The sequence below is a fragment of the Cyclopterus lumpus genome, chromosome 6, assembly GCF_009769545.1.
Source record: "Cyclopterus lumpus isolate fCycLum1 chromosome 6, fCycLum1.pri, whole genome shotgun sequence".
Classification (NCBI taxonomy): domain Eukaryota; kingdom Metazoa; phylum Chordata; class Actinopteri; order Perciformes; family Cyclopteridae; genus Cyclopterus; species Cyclopterus lumpus.
This window is the reverse complement of record NC_046971.1, coordinates 13,291,645-13,312,145: the sequence shown is the minus strand read 5'-3', so window position 1 is coordinate 13,312,145 and position 20,501 is coordinate 13,291,645. Positions and strand designations below refer to the sequence as shown.

The window sequence follows — 20,501 nt, the reverse complement described above, 5'->3', positions numbered from 1 at the left end:
GGAATTAATTCCTCTCCGATAATAAACACTGTCCCATATGCTAGTAGCTGTCAGTAAGATGAAGGTTGAAACATCACAACTGTGCAAGGTGCAATCACAAAACAAAACAGGTGTGTGTGTAGTTGAGATCAAAATGAATGCCAAGTTTGAAGATGAGTGTAGTCAGAGCAAGGGCAGCAACTAAGTGGGTAGGTAGGTATGGAAGGGTCTTTTGTCTCAGTTCTCTATTCAAACAGCCTATTTACTGCTCAAAAGTACACATGATGGAATGAAAATAAAGGCACAGGATTTATTCCTCAGATTTGTCAAGGCAGTGTAAAATGGAACAACAATGCTGTCTCTGAAAGAAGAGATGTGTACAGAACCGTACAATAAAGCAGAGGTGAACTGTCAGCACTGACAGGTAGATTTTCAAAACAAGACATCGAGGAGTAGTAAAATACATCAAACATTCCTGCCTAACCAGAAACAATTTCCACATTTCAAAAGCTTCAATGCTCTGGTAGCCAAAATAAAAAGAATCAAAACATCACACAAGTCCTGCCAATATTAAAAACCTGGCATCAGACCAGAATTGTGTTTTTATTGTCATAAATACCAAGTAAACCTGATTAAAAAGACTAAGAAAGTTTGTTAAACTGGAATGTGAACAATTCTGACATTGGTCTGGTTATAAAAAATACACAAATCATATTACAATCACTATATTTCCTACAATATCTGTATTTACTGCGTTGACATTGAAAGCAATATTTCCCACTCCTCAAACATAGGTTTTGATATTTATCCCCCAAAACATATTTTGAAAAACAACTATTTAATTCAGCAGGTAGATCAATAAAAATAACATGAGCTGGCTGCACAGACATACATGACAGTAAAACTAGCTATTGACTAAAATAGCCTTTCATGCTATATTTACACATTTTTAATCTCTTTTGAACTTTTCTGCACCGTATGGAATTAGAAGTCATTATACTCCACTTTCAACTATTATCTTTGGTAAGTGTCAGTCTAGGGAGAACAGGCAGACATTCTCACAATAATGCAGACAAAACTGTCTGTGATGCACCGGGCAACACAAACATACCTGTTTAAATATGATTGACAGTAGTTGTGAGACAAAACAAAATTATACAATAATTAAAATCACTTAAATATCTCTCTATTTGTTTCCCAGTTCAAGGGTTTTCCTGACTTTCTGATATGCATGTGTTTCTAGAAATAATGTTAAACTCAAATGAAAACATAATTCTACAAACCTTAAATACAATAAATATCAAGTTTCCCATAATTTAAAACATGACAAATAATGCTGTGTTTACCATCTACAAAATCTGCAGTTTATTTGATTTTTTCACACATAAAAGAATATATTTATTCTCCAGTTAAGGCTCTTGTGCAAAACCTGTGATCTATATAATATGGGACACGTGTGTGAATAAAGCCTGAGTGTCTTTGGTTCAGGTCAGTTCCCTGCAGCTAGAAATGCAGATCACCATGGTGTCTGTCAGCGACATGGTGCCTAGTTGTATCTTCATTTGTAATATCACAATGTCAATGGCGTTGGGAGATATCAGTAGTATCTCCCAACCAACGATCATCACCGCTGCCACCTGTAAATTGGTGAAGGTGAATGAAGACGGTGTCCAATCCTAATCTGTCAGTAGCAGGTATTACGGTTATGGAGCAGGAATCAGGCCTTAAAGTTCTCTGGTTGCCGTGGTTGTAACCTTGGCGGCCTTGGTCATGGTGCAGCAAGCAGGTGACAAGTTCATCTGTAGCCGGGTGACGATTGCCTCCACATGCCACGTTTGGAGTGAAAGTGGTGGACGAAGTTCCTCAAGTAGAACCTCTCCACTTCAAGCCCTCCCATGAGAATTCTGGAGCAGAGGAGAGTTTGTTTCGATGCAATTCACATTGTCGTGGTCACTCACTTTTTAAGCCACACTAATGATATAAAGTGAAACAGCAGGCCTAGACTCAATCAAAATAGGCTCATATTGTATTGCTGTAGATTCACAGATTAATATTGAAATAATAAATTACAACAAGTAAGTATGCTTGTTGTTTAATTTTGAAGGGAATAAAATAAATGCATTTAACCAAGTAGGAACATAAGTGCAAGTGCAATATAAAAATGCAGGTGATGTAAATGTCGCCTTGAAGTTTCATGTAGTGAAACTTGTCAGTCACCTAAATGTACTGTAAAAGAAAAGGAATGATAATTAATCTTGCAGCATCAGACCCCCAAGGTGCCCACTTTGCAATACACTGCTCTAGGGCCGACCTGTCGAGGAGCTCCCAGTCTTCTCCTCCCCAGCGGTCTCTGAATTCCTTGGTGTTCATTCCTCCCACTGAGTCCAAATCTGACTTATAGATCCCAAGGAGGCCAAAGCCATTGACCTCCCAGAAACCTGCAACACAGGTGGGCACATTTCCATTCAACTTTATTGTTGCTTGCATTAACACAACAGGAGTGAGTAATATATTTGGCTCAAGACAGTACTTTCAAATAGATTTTTGAATAACATTTCCAACCTTCAAAAGGAACGATGCATGGTCACATGAAAATAGAATCACTATATATATACAGTTTGGTGTATCTGCGTCTACCTCTGGCTTCTAAACGCGTAACCCCGCAGTCCAGTCTCAGGACTATTGGAGCGAAGGCCATGTATCCCTTCACACAGTGTTTCCTGATGGTGTCGATGATGAAGGGAGGGAAGTTGATGTGGAGGTCACAAAGAAACACAATGCTGTTGTCATCCTGAGGGAGGAGGGAAAGGAATTCATCATGACAGTCCATTCACAGATCTATCACTTCATCCTAAAGCTTTATTGACGAGTGATTTCGCAATACTCACATTTATAAGGTCGACACCTGCTTGCAGACCAGCCGCACGCTCAAAGTTTCCACTCAGCTTCACATACTGGTACCTGATGAATTCCAGAGGCATAATAATAGCACATACTGTACATATATGTATATGATGAGCTTTAAAAAGTTGAGTTGGCGATTTCAAGCAAAGCAAGACATACACACGCACACACCTGTGGAGAGAGGATTTCTGTAGAGCCTTCTTCACGTCCATGTCTGTGCTGCTGTAATCAGTGATGATGAGATTGAAGTTGAGGTCTCCAGTTTCTATGAACAATTGCTCCAGGTCTGCAATCAGCTGCTGCACCCAGCGAGCCTGGTTTTTCACTGAGAATCATACAGACAAATCAAGTTGTTCGGGTCATGCTTAAATAGACAAAAAGGGGGGGAAAAAGCAGAAAAAAAGCAGTCAGTCTGAATTGATTCTACCCCCCAAAAAAGATTTATTGAGCATAACTCTGACATTTAGACATCATGTTTTGATCAGTTTTTTTTACGGTTTACTTATTTGTTATACCTTTACTGTTTGATTATTTATTGAACTTCTTTGGTTATTTGTTCTGTTTTCTACTGATGTCTTTTGTTGCACGGCCCATTTTGCTGCTGTGATGCTGCAAATTTCCGCGCTGTGGGACTAATAAAGGATTAACTTATCTTACCTTATCCTATCCTAAAATGTAGGAACTCATTGCTGTAATAATTTTTGCAGGAATAGAAAAACATTATAAAGAGCATACATGTATCTTTCTATCATCAGTATTTAAATATTGACTTCCTCAGCTCTTAAAATTCCATGAAAAGGACAAAGTGCCATTAGGGCGACTGTGGGTCAGTAGTTAGTAGGTCCGTCTTTCAATCAGGGGGTTGGTGGTTCAATCCCCGCCCTAGTCGATGTGTCGTTGAGCAAGACACTTAACCCTGAATTGTTCCCTGTAGCCGTGTCTACAGTGTATGAATGTAACATGGTTGTAAGTCGCTTTGGATAAAAGCGTCAGCTAAATGTAATGTAATGTAAAAGAGATCAATATTTACATTACAGATGTAAACCAAGACCGTTGTGTACGATTATTGATCAGTGTCAGATTCACATTATCATTGTAGTTTATTGTATTCAACAGTCGTGCCATCAGATGATGCATTCTCCAGGGTGCAAACCAGAAGGCCTTCTTGTTTGAAATTTCACTTCTGATCTCATCCTAGTAGGACTGTCCTTATTCTTACCCAGCTCAAATAATGTCTGCTATGGATCTCTCCCAAAAAGTGTTTTTCAAAAGGTCCAATAAGATCTGAGTCTTTACACAGCATTGAATCTTACACCAATAGCTACATAATGGGACAAAATAGATCTATTGGAGGCCTTTTCTTCTAGTGGAGATCGAGTAGAAGTAGAAGAACTTGAATAGCCAAGTACCTTGATGATGAATGTTTTTGTGAATAGCAAAATAATACAGAAGCCAACACACACACAAAAAGGAGCACGGGACAGGACAAAGAAACCAAAGGAGTTGGTGAATGTAATGGCTGCAGTGAGCGTGGATAAAGTGTGGCTGTACCAGGGACTATGAAGTGGACGTTGGCGTTAGGATTCCATTGGAAGCCCATCGGGTTACAAAGCTTCAGATGAGGTTCTGGTTGTTTGAAACTTAAGCTGTGTTGCCTTTGGAGAATCGGAGCATAGACGTAGTGCGACAGGCGCAGCAGCTGGCCGTTCACATCTTTCAGCTCCAGCTCCAGAAGGTAGCGGCTGCCCTTTGCCGCGTCCACGTGCTTCACCACGTTAACAACACGCACCAATGTGAATTGCCTGCGAGGATAGAGAGAATTAAAAAAAACATGGTGAAATGTATCAAAACAATTGTATAATCCATGCACTTTATTGCACTCACTATTTCAATATATTGAAAGTGTAATTGATTCCAAGATGTCATACTCATTAAAAAGAATACAGCGAAACAACTCGTTTTAATTTTGTTATGGCTTTTCAACATTCACGACTGACATGCCAACATTCATTGGTCAGTTATTGATTAGTTGTTCCCGACCTACGGGTCGGGCCCCACAATGCAGTCCAATGCTGAGGGGTTGACACAGGAAAGAAATTAGGGAAAAACATAGTATTGCTGCTACACAAAACTTGTTATTTTTTAAGGCTTTTCGCTATTCTGTGTGTCGTCTTTACTGAACTACTAGATAGTTTCTCTCTTTATGTCAGTAAAATTATTTAAATTAAACAATTTGAAAAGGTCAGTTCACAACTCGCAGACATACAGTATATCTTGCTGACACTATTTACTCATTTTAGATCTCTCATTATGGAAACATATATTAATACCTCATTATAATGGGGCTGATTCCTGAAGCAATGTGCATATACAAATACAGTACTTACCCGTGGTGCTTTTTCTTGAGTTGTTTCATGAAAGCTTTGACCACGGGCAGAGCCTCACTCGAGTGGAGAAGCAGATTGCCTGAGATGTTGCAGCCCAGGTCGATCTGATCTGATCGATGTGCCTGAAGGTTCAGGTGGTTGATCTGGAAGGTCTGGCTCCAGTTGGTATCAGTGCCGGATCTGTGGGTGCTTTTTTCTACAACTGGTAGAGGCATTTTCATCCCTATCTCCTTGGGTTTTTCAGGCAGAGCAGAATCCCTCTCTAAGGGTTGAAGCTCTGAGTCTTTGAGTCTCTGGATTTGGGTATGGTTCCTTTTAGGGGTCATCTGCATATGATATTGTTTATTGAGCTGCTCTCCGATGTCCTGCATATCAGGAAGGTCTAGTTTCATGTATCTAGCAAAACGTAACCTGAAGACAAGAAGACAAAAGACCTAATTATGCCCAGATTTAGAAGAAGTTCATTAGTCTGCTGTTACATTACGATCACAGATGTGTGGTTAATATTTTCATTGTGTTGTTGCTCATGTAGTTGTTGTATAATGAATATGTACTGTCTTGTAATTTTCTTAACAGAGATGTTATTCTGTTTTCTGCCCAGGCTGCTACTACAGCTAAGAAGCTGTGCACTGTCCCTGTCAAATACGTAAATAAAATAATCTGTTTAAAAAAATTTGACTCTCTCACAAATAAAAATAAAAAATATTCTTAGTACATTGAAGGGCACAGCACCCTCTGTTGGTGATACTGTTAACCTACTTCTAAGTACACTGTCCTACTGTATGCATTTTAATTTAATATAGTATGTCAAGATAAACGTTACTATATATGGATCTATAATCAATTCGGTGGTGTCTTACTTATTCATGTACTGCAGGCGTTTGGGGTAGAAGCAGCTGTTCTCTGTCTCAATGTGTGTAAGTCGGGTATAGTCATTGGGGTAGATAAAAGACATGTGGACCTGGGGAGATGAGATGAAATGACATGCTGATGAATCATGAGATCTTGTATAATATAAGGGTTGTCCAACATATTGCACCATGTCTTCTTTTGGATGCACACCAGATTTCAGAATTGATGCGCAGTAAGGTGGATGTTCAAATATTTTTTAAACTAAAGTAATTTAAGCTTATTTTGTTTTCTTGTAGAGTTGAGGAGATCAACACCACTCTCATATCTGTCTGATACATATGAAGCTACAGCTGACTAGCATAGCTTAACATAAAGATTGGAAACAGGGAGAAACAAGGCTGCTCCCAAAGGTTAAAATATATTCCAATGAACCAATCTTTTTTTGTTTGTTTAATCTGTACAAAAACACCTGGAATATTGTACCAGCCTTTTTACAAGCCCGCAAACTGTAGACTCGCTAATAATATAGAACTGAACTGCCAGGTTTTTAAAAGGTTTGAACAGATTGTACTTTGAGATGCTCGCAAAGTGGCCCTCTTTCTTTTGCCGTCTATTAGCTGAAGACTGAGAGCTCTGAAACACTCAGGCAGACGAATAAGGCAGTCTGAGTTTAAATCCAAGCTCACAACATACTTTTATCACACTGCCTTCCCTGATTTAATCCGTTTTACATTTGTAATGTGTGTGTTGCCCTTTTAGTTTTAGACTTTTTTTTCTGTGAAGCACTTTGTAATTTTGTTTTGATAAGTGCTATATAAATAATGATTTATATTTCTATTATTATTAATGATATTTCTGAGCTGGGCAGTGATATCTTGGAGTCTTCTCAATAGGAGAGACTTCAGGAACTCAGCACAAAGTGATGGGTGCAGCCTGTCTCCTGAGGACATTAGGTATGCTGGCATACTTTTGATTCCTCAAAGTTCCCGTAAAACAGGAAACAATTAAAAAAACAAAAAGCAGGAGAGGGCCATAAAAAAGTTGGAAATAGCTCTGGAGCAACATTAACAAAAACAGTTGCTTCCTCAGTGCAATCCCAACACTGTATGGGATCTAGAATAATATGGGATGATGAGAATAGTGTGGGCGCAAGCTCCACCACTAAAAATGTAAATAAACAAACTATATCAATACATACAAACTGCACTCCTTGGTAACGGTAGAGGGGAACGTTTTTGATCGTGTAGCTGGGTTTGTAAGAGCAGTCAGGAAGGACATCATGTAGAAACGTGCTGTGTACCAAAGGCACTGCAGACAAACACAACACACAGATTTGATCACTTTGTGCATTCAGCATGAGGAAATAAGTTGCAAAACACTTTTGCACAGTAGGAAATGGAGGATGAGGTGATTTATCTCCTGCGGAGGGACGAAATAGACCAAAAGAGAGACGTCTCTCACCTCGGTACAGAGTGTCTCGCAGGTCTTCCCTCAACATGTCTGCTGAACCAATCTGCTGTTTTGTGGCCGTGTGCTGGGGACTTGCAGCCGTCTGTGGTATTTGGGCTACGTCACTCACCAACAAGGCAGACTCATCTGTGGGAAAAGGTTACAGGGAATCAGAATAAGACAAGTGCTGTATTCATTGTTAAACAAAAGCACTGACTTGATATGCAGGGTTGAGCATCATTGCAGAATAATAACGGCAAACAGTTTTGTATTACGATAGTGTGTGATAGAGATTCAACCCTGAGCTCACAGAATTCACTGAGTGATGTATTAGGAAGTAGCAGGAAGGAAGTGTTTTTTTGTACTTACCAACATAGAGAGAGATGTGACTGGATTCAATAACCTTGAACCCAAAGCCTTGGTCCAGGAGCTGCCACTGTGTGAAAACCAACACAAAGAACTGCATGTCTCTTCCACTTTATTCCTCACATTGCACAGGAAAATGAGGCATGAGAGTTAGACCCAATGAAATGAGACAAAGAAAGACGGAGAGGACATTTTCTATGACCACAGAGTAGTCAAACTACTTACTGCCACCTCCACATGGTCAGTCCCTTTGTCGTTTTGCTTGTGGATAACTTCAAAGAAGTACTTCTTCTGAGCAGACAGCCTGCCAGACAATGGAAGTTCATATTCAGTACTACAGTATAGTCACATATGACGCAACCTAAACTGTTTCGACAAAGACATACAACCATGTTGCTCCAAGTGCATGATCTGTGGATGTCCTTGTTAGCATTTGCTTCCCATTAAAAGTTTTTCTTTCTCCAAATCAAGGGTCTAAGGAAAGAGGTTGTTGTATGCCATACAGATTGTAAATTGAGGCAAATGTGTGCTATTGGGTTATGTAAATAAACTGGACTTAACTGAACTAGATACAAGGCAACAGGCCCGACCATGGTCAAATACAAATCTGTGTATCAGTCTTTTTTCATTGGTGCCTCTTTGAGGCTGCTGAAGCAGATATTAGATATTTGTTTTAATTTGGATACTTTTTAATACTTTACTCTTGTCGCAAAGAAACTGAAACTATTGCCAAACATAAAAAAGAAGCAACCTCGCAATAAACAATTTTATATTGCTAAAATTAGAGAGGTTTGGGTTGTTTTACTGAGATTAAGGTCTGTGTGGTTTTATATGTGCTCTTCTCAGGGGTTTGAAGTGATAGGATGACAAGGACAAAAGTTACATCCCATATGTCAGAAGTTATATTGTCTGCAGATACTGGTAGTTAATTCAGGTCCTTGATTATGACTGGCTGAGCCGTGTTTGCACTTGTTGTAAAATACTCTACAAACACAGCTGTGACCAAATCACAATATGGTTCTGATGTGGATTACTTACACACATAATACAGTGTGTTCATCTACTCACATTGTTGACATCAATGGTTGATGTGTCAGTATAATCTAGTCTTGTGTAAATGTACCTTACTGGTTTTGAAGTCTGACTGGCATACTTCTCAAACTCGCCCGGGGCTGTCCATTCTGAGCCTGTCTAGAAAAATCAAAATATATATTACAGTATGAAGAAAAAAACTCTCTGCCAATTGAGAAGATATCAGTCATACGTACCTTCCCAACCCACGCCAACAACTGCAGGTTAAGGGTAGTGTCATCTGTGCTGAGCCACAACTCAGAGTTGTCATCAGAGCTCAATGCAAATTCAAACTCTCCTGAGAAACAAGGAGAAAAAAGGAAATAAAAAGAGAGAGATTGAGGGAGCTATAGAGAGAGAGATATAGCATGCATGTACTCAGTGTAGTGTCAGATAGGTACTAAATCAAAAAGTGCATGATGTACCATCAGTATATGGATGTAGATAACCAAATATCCTGAGTCCGTAGCTGGTCCTCTGAGGAGAGATGGCCAGCTTCTGCACTGTCATCCTGGACTGAGTGAGGAAAGGCAAACTTAGAGAATCAGCCATGATATTTACTCAATATCTTGAGTCCAGGGACATGAGGATCTAGCATGTGGATGTAGAATGCAACTCTGAGTGAAAACAACCGTGTGTGTTTGACTATGCTTGTGTCATAGTGTGTGCAGGGATGTCTTTGCACGATGAATGGCAATCCTTCCTATAGGTGCTCAGATATTTCTGTCGGGAACAAAGTGGTAGATCGACCAAAATGTCCATCCCTTGAGCCATGGTGCTAGCCTTGCTAAAAGTGTAACTTATCAATTAAATATAATTAATGGCAATTGAGTGAACTCGGAAGATACGGGTTTGACTCACATGAGGATACAGAGGGTAGTGCAGGTTCTTGCGGAGGTCAGCTGTAGAACTGCCACACCAGTCTTCAAAGACATGCAGATTAGCCCGTCCCTTATACTGCAGGAAGTAAACAGAGTGAGGACGATGTTCGGAACACACGTGGTTTCAAATGACACTCGATTCTTACCATCAACCCCACTCTTATTAAAAGAGTTGGTTGGGCTAAATTATAAAACATTTACTCTAGTGGTATCTAGCCATGCACTTAGTTTGTGTTTTATTTATGTATTCAAGTTTTTGAAATGGCTTCATCCTTATTCTATATTGTGTGTTTGGTGCTCAAAACATTATGAAATACAATTTAAAAAATAAAAATGTTCTCCACAGAAACCAATTAATCAGAAATAATCCACAGATTTTTTTAATGTAATTATTCAGTGTTTTGAACACCACATTGAATTAGGGTGGGGGCAAACCGTCAAATATCTAACAATATATGCAAATGATGAAACCAATACTATTAGCATAGCTGGAAACCACTAGAGGTCAAGTGAGTATTTAGCATTCCATCCATCCATTATCACCCGCTTATCCGGGGTCGGGTCGCGGTGGCAGCAGGTTCAGCAGGTTCAGCAGGCCGACCCAGGCTTCCCTCTCACCCGCAACACTTTCCAGCTCATTCTGGGGGATCCCGAGGTGTTCCAAGGCCAGCCGGGAGATATAATCCCTCCAGCATGTCCTCGGTCTTCCCCGGGCCTCCTACCAGTTGGACGTGCCCGGAAAACCTCTAATGGGAGGCGTCCAGGAGGCATCCTGACTAGATGCCCGAACCACCTCAGCTGACTCCTTTCGACACGAAGGAGCAGCGACTCGACTCCAAGCTCCCCCCTGATGTCCGAGCTCCTTACCCTATCTCTAAGGCTGAGCCCGGCCACCCTACGGAGGAAGCTCATTTCGGCCGCTTGTATCCGAGATCTCGTTCTTTCGGTCACGACCCAGAGTTCGTGACCATAGGTGAGGGTTGGAACGTAGACCGACCAGTAAATGGAGAGCTTTGCCTTCCGGCTCAGCTCCCTCTTCACCAAGACGGACCGGTACAGCGCCTGTTTTACTGCTGCAACCGCACCGATCCGCCTGTCGATCTCCCGCTCCACCTTACCCTCACTCGTGAACAAGACCCCGAGATACTTGAACTCCTTCACTTGGGGTAGGCAGTTTGCCCCCACCTGGAGGGAGCAATCCGCTGGTTTCCGGCAGAGCACCATGGCCTCAGATTTGGAGGTGCTAACTCTCATCACTGCCGCTTCGCACTCGGCTGCAAAACGCCCCAGTGAATGCTGGAGGTCACAGGACCACATCATCCGCGAACAGCAGAGAGGCGATCCTGAGACTCCCGAACCGGATCCTCTCAGGCCCCTGGCTGCGCCTAGATATCCTGTCCATGAAGGTCACGAACAGGACCGGTGATAAAGGGCAGCCCTGGCGGAGGCCAACACCCACCGGGAACGTGTCTGACTTACTACCGAGGAGACGAACACAGCTCCTACTGCAGGCGTACAGAGACCGGATGGCCTGTGCCAACGGGTCCGGCACCCCATACTCCCGCAGCACCCCCCACAAAAACCCCCGAGGGACCCGGTCAAAAGCCTTCTCCAGGTCTACAAAGCACATGTAAACTGGTTGGGCAAACTCCCAGGACCCCTCCAGTAATCTTGCGAGGGTAAAGAGCTGGTCCACTGTTCCACGACCGGGACGGAATCCGCACTGTTCGTCTTGAATCCGAGGTTCGACAAGCGGTCGGAGCCTCCTCTCCAGCACCCTGGCATAAGCTTTTCCCGGGAGGCTGAGCAGTGTGATACCACGATAGTTCGAGCACACTCTCCGGTCCCCCTTCTTGAAGATGGGAACCACCACCCCGGTCTGCCAGTTCATGGGCACTGTTCTCGGGTTGCCGCCACGACAGGCACCGATGACCTTGCGGCCACAGCCCCGAGCAGCCGCGTCCACAATAGAGGCTTTGAACAAGGTCCACTCGGATTCCATGTCCCCAGCCTCTCTCCGGATTTGTGAGAAGTTCTTCCGGAGGTGGGAGTTGAAGACCTCCCGGACAGGATCCTCTGCCAGACGTTCCCAGTTCACCCTCACTACACGTTTGGGCTTGCCAGGTCTTTCTAGCCGACTCCCCCGCCATCTGATCCAACTCACCACCAGGTGGTGATCAGTTGACAGCTCTGCTCCTCTCTTCACCCGAGTGTCCAAGACATACGGCCGCAGATCAGACGATACGATTACAAAGTCGATCATTGATCTCCGGCCTAAGGTGTTCTGGTACCAGGTACACTTATCAGCCACCTTATGTTCGAACATGGTGTTCGTTATGGACAAACTGTGGCTAGCACAGAAGTCCAACAACAAAACACCATTCGGGTTCAGATCGGGCAAGCCGTTCCTCCCAATCACGCCCCGCCAGGTTTCTCTGTCATTGCCCACGTGAGTGTTGAAGTCTCCCAGGAGAACTATGGAGTCGGCAGGCGGCGCCCTTTACAGGACCCCTCCCACTGACTCCAAGAAGGCCGGATACTCCGAAATGCTGTTCGGTGCATAAGCACAAACAACAGTCAGAGCCTTACTCCCCGCAACCCGTAGGCGCAGGGAGGCGACCCTCTCGTTCCCCGGGGAAAACTCCAACACAGCGGCGCTCAGCATTAAATTTAGCATTAAATGTGTTATTTAGGTAAACTGCTTCTTTAAACAAGGTTTGATGATGGGGACACTGGAGACTTCAATTCTCTTCTGACTATCTGAATTGTCAGGAGCTTTCCTTGTTTGTGTTTTCGTCCTGCCTGTTTATCCTTGCACACTCACTATGTAAGTCTGTTTTGTGAATCCCAGGAAGAATAGCTGCTGCAATGCTATAGCTAATGAGGATCTTAATAAACTAAATTAAATATATACACAGGAAGAGGGGTGGGTCACAGAAAATTGCTCTTCAATCAATTCGAGGGAAGTCCATGTTATCTGATCTTCGAGCGCTGACTTACTCAGGTAAGAGACAAAGCCTCAGTATTACCAGTCTAGTAGTTCATCGAATTTCATTCGTGGTCGAGCTAAACGCTCTCCTGTTGGTCAGTGAAATGTGAGGATAAACTGTAAAATAATGACTCAAAGGCTCAGTGCTGCTTGTAATCATTTAACAAGCCTCTTTCTCTTTGTTGTCATGCCTGTGATCAAAGGCCATTACGGTGGGAGTCTGAGGAGCTCATTTGCTGTCAAGCTCAATCATATTTTTAATTCAACCATGGCGCTTCTGCACCGTTTTCTCTTTCCATCCCCTCCAATTGACAGAGTGCTTAATCTGTGAACGTCAAGATATTTAATGGACGTCTAAAGTGTTATTTGTATATCTTTTGCAGTTTCATAGTTTTGAGAAAATGCAGCTTTTCTTTGACACTTCCGTGATTGTAAATTGAATATGTTTGGGTTCTGAACATCAAGAACATCAAGACATCATTGTGGACTTTAGGAGAGTATGTTTCACTATTTTATGACTTTGTATAGACCAAACAATTGATCAATTAATTGATAACAATTTTGGTGGAGGAATCAATAATGACAGACACATTTTCTGGAAATAAAGTGAAGAAAACAAACATTTATAGTTTAAATAAACAAACTATTTGCAACCTTTTGGCTAATTCAATAATGATATACCCTGAGAAATTAAGTAAAAAATTACTCAAATCAAATTGTTGCTGAAAAGTGTTTCAATTAAATATTCCAATGAGAGATATTAGAGGGATAACCACCATATAAGCAGCATCAAAAACTGGAGAGAAAAAAATCAGACCAGGGGCGTAACATGGGGGGAGGGGAAATTACCCCTTCCAGCGACCTTGATTGGGCATCACCCATCTTTAAACTCTGCCTTCATTTTGAAATTATTTCCAGAGATAGACAGAAATATAAACAACGAGCAACATATTGTTACTGTGGTAGTTCTTGCTACAGTAGGTGTCTGCAGGACCACATTTTGCCATGATGACGCACACACATACCAGCATTCCCGTAGCAACTGGAAATCAATCATAGTTGACACATTGTATATATTGTCATACCGCCCAACCCTTTTTGGATGTACACTTTGTGGAACTATTATAATGTTATAATGCAAGATTGCTTAGACTGGTCTGCAGAGCCAGACACAGTAACAGCTTCCCCCAAAAATGTAACATGAGGTGCAAGCAACTGGCTAAAGCACAGTGCTGCTTAATATAGTGGAAACATGATGACAGAGCAATGGAGGCTACTGAAGATGACTCTGCTACAGAAAACATACTGTATACTGAGGTGGGGGGGAATTGGGCAGGCCTGGGCAGGTTATTCTGAGTTCAAAGGGGGGGGGAGACAGAGTGTTAGCATGCAGGCACTGTGGACACACACATACACACACACACACACACACCTCTGGTTTCCAGGTTTGTGGAGTGAAGCTCAAAACAGCTGAATCCTCCAAAGAGTCTGGTTCATGGTCCCTTCTGACCTGAAAAATACACATATTCAAGCCTCAGCTTGGTTTCCTCCACTCTTTCCTACACAAACACACGCCCCTGCATCACCATATTTTCTGTCATCACTTCTTTTTCCATGCACCGTCCTCACCATTTTGGTAAACATGGTTTTCGTCAAGCCTCTGCCGTCAGCGTCAGGATTCATTCCTGAGGAAGTGGGTGAAAACATCAGCTGACAGACAAATGTGCATAGACTGAGGACAGATGGACAACACTGTCACGATGTCTCTTCTGATGATTTGAAAGAAATGTGTGATTTCCCCAGGAGGTGAAACAGGTTGTTTTTCCTGTATTGGCATCTTACTGACTTTGCATTCAAACAAAATGGCTTCTTATGGCTGGTGGCATTTGAAAATCGACTTATTTACAGAACGAGGGGTTGTGAGAGGAAGCACACACGTGTATGAAAGTGCTCCTGAAAACATGGCACAGACAGCTTGACAGACAAACAACCACTCCTTCAAAAAACCATCACATCCAATGCTATAAATATAACTCACTTCATGCTTGGTAGAAGGAAACGTCACTTCAGGTGTTACCAGATTTCTCATATTTCTACTATACATGCTTTTGAATTTATTTCTTGTGGACTTCTTGTGGAGCCCAGTGTCCCAATGGAGTCCCACCCACTCACTGTGCCAATTCAACGCGTTTGAAAACTGAATGTAACTCTTACTCAGAGCCTTCAATGAGCTGCTTTTATATGTCACTTATGTGTCTGTAAAATCTCTGGCACTTTAGCTGAGCAGACGCAGAAATATTATTCCTTCTAACCTCTTCAGTCATTTTTCAAATTATAGGGTGCATTTTAAAGGAGGTCCTCAGTGTTTGTTTTTGTGTGAGCTTGTGGTGTCAGTGAGTGAATTGGGATTACAGCGCTATTGGACTCAGAGTCTGTCATTATAAACAGGGTGGAGATCTCCAAACACACACTCTGGAGACATGTGGGCCAATTTTGGCAACACACGTAATTATAGACCGGCAGTTAAGAAAAGCAAGAGAGATATTTTTATCTCCCCACATTTGTTCGGTTCATTTTTATTCATTCTGTCGTCAAATACAAGCAATTCCAAAGGACTGTCAGTGTCAAATGGCTTCAGGGCTTTACAGGCGTTCAGCCTCCAAACAGGACAACTATTACATCTAATCAGTAAAGGGACTGGATATTTTTCATGTGGCTATTGTATCAATGTGACATTTTGGTCTGTTCTGTCCATTTTGGGGACTATACTCCAGGTTTGGCACAGATACTATCCTAATGTAGCAAATTGGATGTTTCTACTGGAAATTTTTTTAGTCAGAAGGATTTAGAAAAACACTGTTGCACAAGTGTATTTCAAGTGAGAGGCTTTGTTTAACAGTCAAAATGTAGTTTACAGAGTCATGAGGAAGAAGCACACTGCAAACAGTGTAATGCCAACATGTTTATCCCAGTATTAGAGACAGGCTGGTGTAAACGGCTTATCACTAACTGAAATAAAGCTTGTTCTTCTCTACTGAATGGATTATTCAAAAATGTGGGTGAAGTGCCCATTATAAAGAAAAGCACCTGCCCACACAGGCAGCCATTTCTCCATGTGGACATATATTAACTGAGGCTATACGTTAATTATGTTCTTCAGTGACTTACAGGTGGGGAAAACAAGCAGTCCCTTAAACACCCTGCAGAGCCAAGCCTATAAGAGCTCTCCTGTGGTAACCTGTGCCGAAAGCCTTTATTCTTCAGTTTCTTCTGCAGGTTGTAGGTGATGAACACATATGCCTGCTACTGCCGGCATGCTGAGGAAGACATTTAAAGGCCAATTGTGTACGATTTTGTGACATCTAGTGGTGAGGTTGCAGATTGCAACCAACTAAATAAAATATAAAGCATTTATATTTAAATTATATATAAATATTGTTTCTAGATTAGCAACAGTTATGTTTACAGCAACAAAGTCACTATATAAAGTCATTCATATTTCACTGAAAACAAATCTTACATGTTTATAAAATAAATAACATTTATGGGTGATGTTTATAAAGAATGAAGAACACAGACATTCCTCCAGTCTTCTGCATAGTCCATAAAAACACCAGTAACGTCAATACTCCAGCTATTTAGCACCGATGCTCGTTAAATATCGGAAATAATTTCTATACGCACTCTGTGGAAGACGAACAGCTCCCTCGGAAGACATAAATGTTTTTTTCTAAGCTAACAAAAACAATATGATTCTTAGTTTCAGGGGAGTATACACTGATTAAAACATAGTTATGAAGACTATATTCTATTGCTGCCAATTAATGACCCTAAATGTTACACACTGTTCCTTTTCTTATCAATGCTGATTTGATCTGTACAACTATTGTGAAGTTCACAAAGAAACTGTAAATGAACAAAAACATAAATGCTGTTGTTGTTTTTCCAGTAACTAAGCAGGCAGTCTACTTCTTCTATAAATAATAGTCGTGGTATTCGTTTTCAGGCCGGAAATAATTTATAAAAAGTTATAAAACTAAAACGTTTTAGTGTGGATGTAACACTAGCCTTGTTTCTTGTGCAAAAGTATCAATGATGCTCATTGGTGAAATGTGTGTCTTTCACGTGTTGTTACATCTCTGTTGGAGGCAGACCCAACCTGACTATTCTCGCTGTTTTCATCATTCATGAAAAATAAAAGTAAATGTAAAATATATTCATATTAAAAGACAACGAGTTTTACAGAATATGGAAATGTTTATAAAGCTGTACTTTGTTGTCAATGAACTGCGGTATTTTGTAGGATGCTTTTTTAAATTGGGTTGACTGAAATAAAGTGGAAAACATTTTTTTTTAAAACAGCTATAATACACTCCCCTTCAACAGCATAATCAAATAAAAGCTTCAAAGATAAGCCAACGTAATGAGTAAAAACAAAGTCGACTCAACAAGTGAACACAAAACAAAGTGTTAAATCGTTTGTTTGGATGTTGCACACTTGTATACATATAGATGTGTGATGCCTTATGTAGCCTAATCTTTCTGCGAGGTTATTTCTGCTTCTCAGTTACAGGTTGACTATTAGACATAAGCGCAGTCTACATTGTGCATTACATAAACAACACTTGAAAGGGAAAAGACTTGTCACCGTGTCCGTCGGGCAACCACAAACTTACTGGTATCCCCGCTCCATGCTTTTACAGCAAGTATCTCGTGGTACACGGCCAAAGCTCCGAGCATCAGAAGAACAGAGAGCAGCAGCTGTTTGCGATTGCGCTTGCTCATGAAAGTCTTCGTGGGGAAACATGCCGCGATCATCTTGGCACTTAGGCGAACACCTCACCCGAATTATTAATCGGTGAGGTCACCCCTTTTGTCATCAGGAGGGTATCGACCCCACGAGCCACCCACCGCTGCTCCCAGTGGGCGCACACTACCTGCGCCCTGAAGATCCAAAAACCGTGCGGGCTGACTTGACTGTGTTTTTCGAAGTGGAGGCTGGCTTGACCGCAGTGAAGAACTGCAGGGCGCGCAGTTCTTCACTGCACATCTCTCGCCAGCTTCACCCAAAACCACTATTATAAAGTCACGGAGCAGACAGAAGATGCTTTAAAAAGACCGGAACGGAACTACTTTTGCCTTCAAATTAAAGCATTGGTGCGTGCACGGGCGCATATAGCTGTGATTGAACACGTTAAAAGTACTGTACATTATCGATAAAACGTTTAATTTCATCTATAGTTGTGTTATTATTGTAGTGTCCACGTGAATACGCAAACATGTGTGTGTCGCTGGATACTTTATTTTGAAATATAATACCGGAAACACGTTATTGTTTATAGCTATTTTATCTGAGATTGGAGGGAGGATGAAAGGCGGTGTACCTGCTGCAGGTAAACAGTAACTTTAGCGGTCCAAAATACGCCAACTGTAAACAATACTATATTTTGATCCAGAATATATAATATTATGTATCAACATGGGTCCATAATTTATGTCACAAAACAAAGACACGCCAAAAGAAATATACGTTTCTAACAAAGCAAACATCCAGCCTACAATAAATAAAACACATCCATCTGTAGAAAAAATAAATGGTGCTGGGCAGTGATCACGCTGAGAGAGCACATCCGCAAACGGACACTGTATCCCAGTGAGAAAGCTGGAGGATCAGATCAGATCCTGCCTGTAAGAAGCTCACTAATGCATATGCCATTCGCTTCATTTGTAAAAGTGAGCAAGCCACAAGGGCTGACTCCATGGCCAAGAAGTTGACAAGTAACAATGTTGTTGATTTCTGGAAAGAAGTGAGAGTTCTTAACAACTGAGAACATCTTTGCACTGTTGATGGAATTTCAGGAACAGACAATATTGCTGAGTTATGGCGACAGCATTATAGTACCTTTTTCAACTCAAAAGGGACTTCTATAAGGTGGACGATATTGAGAGTAATGTATCAATGACGATTATGTCACATGAGGTGTAAGCTATAAATAAGATAAAAGTCAAGCAAGTGGTTTGGACCATTTTACTGAACATCTTAAATATGCTAGTCCGAGGATAGCTCCTCTTGCCATTTGTTTTACCGGCTTTGTGACGCATGGCTTTGTGAATGCTGTCTGTTCTGTTAGTGCCCGTCATTAAAAACTGGTAAAGTCGGTAGCCTAGATAATTGCAGCAATGGTGTCCGACAAGGGGGGATTTTGTCTCTAGTTCTTTTTTAATCTATATATTGATGATGTGTCCAAGCAGTTGAAAGCCTGTAATACTGGATGCATGATTGGTATTACTTTAGTTAATCATATTATGTATGCAGATGATGTTGTGATTCTTAGTCCATGTAGAGCTGGTCTCCAGCAGCTCCTTACTATATGTACTGTCTATGGTGTGGATCATGATATGAAATACAATGCCAGTAAGAGTGATATCCTGATCTGTAGAACCAAAGAGGACAAAAGTGTAAAATTCCCTGACTTCAAATAAGTTATTGTTGCTGAGCCTGTAGAGGCTCAAAAAGCGACGGATCTGACACTGATGTACCTTGACCTTGGAGTTCCCCTCTAATCTCTTTGGAAGTTGTTCTGGGCTCTTTAGTTACCATTTGTCTCTTCAACTTGTCATCAAATTTCCTCTTGCGGCCACATCCAGGGAGGCTGGCTATGGCATGGACCTTAAACTTCTGAATAATATGTGCAACTGTAGTCACAGGTACATCTAGCTGCTTGGAGATGGTCTTATAGCCTTTAACTTTAACATGATTTGTCTTTAATGTTCTTTCTAATCTCCTGAGACAAGTCTCTCCTTAGCTTTCTGTGGTCCATGTTCAGGGTGGTGCACACCGTGATACCAGACAGCAGAGTACTTTTCACCCTTTAAATAGGCACTGACTGATGACACCTTTGAAGACACCTGTGGTGCTAATAGGAAGACACACCTTAGTTTAACATGTCCCTATTGTCAAATCCTTTTCAATCTTTTCGAGGCGTACCATAATTGTTGTCCAGTCCATTTTAATTTTTAGGATTCTGTTGAACCACAATTCAAAAGCAGTGTGTGACTTTCAATAGTTAATTTTCAGTACATTTATATGTATTATTACTTTGGTCAGTTTCAAGTTATTTAAGTGACCATTGTGTTTTTGTTTTTTTTACAGAAAAGTTACCAACAATTTTGTTTACGTGTGTACTTGATATCTCATATCTTAAGTTTTTGGACTTTGGAGAGAGTTGTTCATGTTTAATAAAAGTTTGTCTGAGACCATAGGAACATGCATTTCGAAATAGCCATAGTTCCCTCTAAAATAATTACAAAGCAATTGTCACACACATTCATTCTAAAGTTATATAAATGGTCATAATATGCACCACCCTCTTAACAAAGAGATGGGTCCAGTTGCTCTCAGCAACAAAAAAAAACAGCCCTCCCAGGTGAGACATCCTTAGAACTCCTTTTCTTGATAAAATCAATCAAAACAAGTGCTATAAATCAATATGCATTATGAGTTCCATTATTATGGTGTAAAGATGCATCTGAATTAAGTGCTCCTGTGAAATACCAACTGCCAGATTCCTTATTATATTTTTCAATACAGGCCAAAAAGGATATCACACACACACACACTAC

At 41.2% G+C, this 20,501-nt stretch overlaps 1 protein-coding gene across 4 annotated transcripts; it reads right to left on the bottom strand.

The window, feature by feature from the left end:
- Window positions 1-549: 549 nt before the first annotated feature.
- On the bottom strand, window positions 550-14,916 carry b4galnt3b (beta-1,4-N-acetyl-galactosaminyl transferase 3b). 4 transcript variants are annotated; one of them, XM_034536099.1, is made up of 18 exons: window positions 14,508-14,916; window positions 14,311-14,388; window positions 9,870-9,965; window positions 9,434-9,524; window positions 9,206-9,306; window positions 9,061-9,128; window positions 8,163-8,241; window positions 7,941-8,007; window positions 7,584-7,718; window positions 7,321-7,430; window positions 6,131-6,231; window positions 5,271-5,681; window positions 4,435-4,685; window positions 3,055-3,208; window positions 2,868-2,940; window positions 2,617-2,770; window positions 2,291-2,417; window positions 550-1,883 (listed from the first exon to the last, which is right to left on the bottom strand). In XM_034536099.1, exons 1-18 carry the CDS (start codon window positions 14,583-14,585, stop codon window positions 1,775-1,777), a joined length of 2,283 nt encoding a protein of 760 aa, XP_034391990.1. In that variant the 5' UTR covers window positions 14,586-14,916; the 3' UTR covers window positions 550-1,774. The 4 variants fall into 4 exon arrangements, with proteins under 4 accessions (XP_034391990.1, XP_034391991.1, XP_034391992.1 ...); XM_034536100.1 differs by having other exon boundaries at window positions 9,434-9,519; XM_034536101.1 differs by having other exon boundaries at window positions 9,434-9,519; window positions 14,311-14,383.
- Window positions 14,917-20,501: the final 5,585 nt, after the last annotated feature.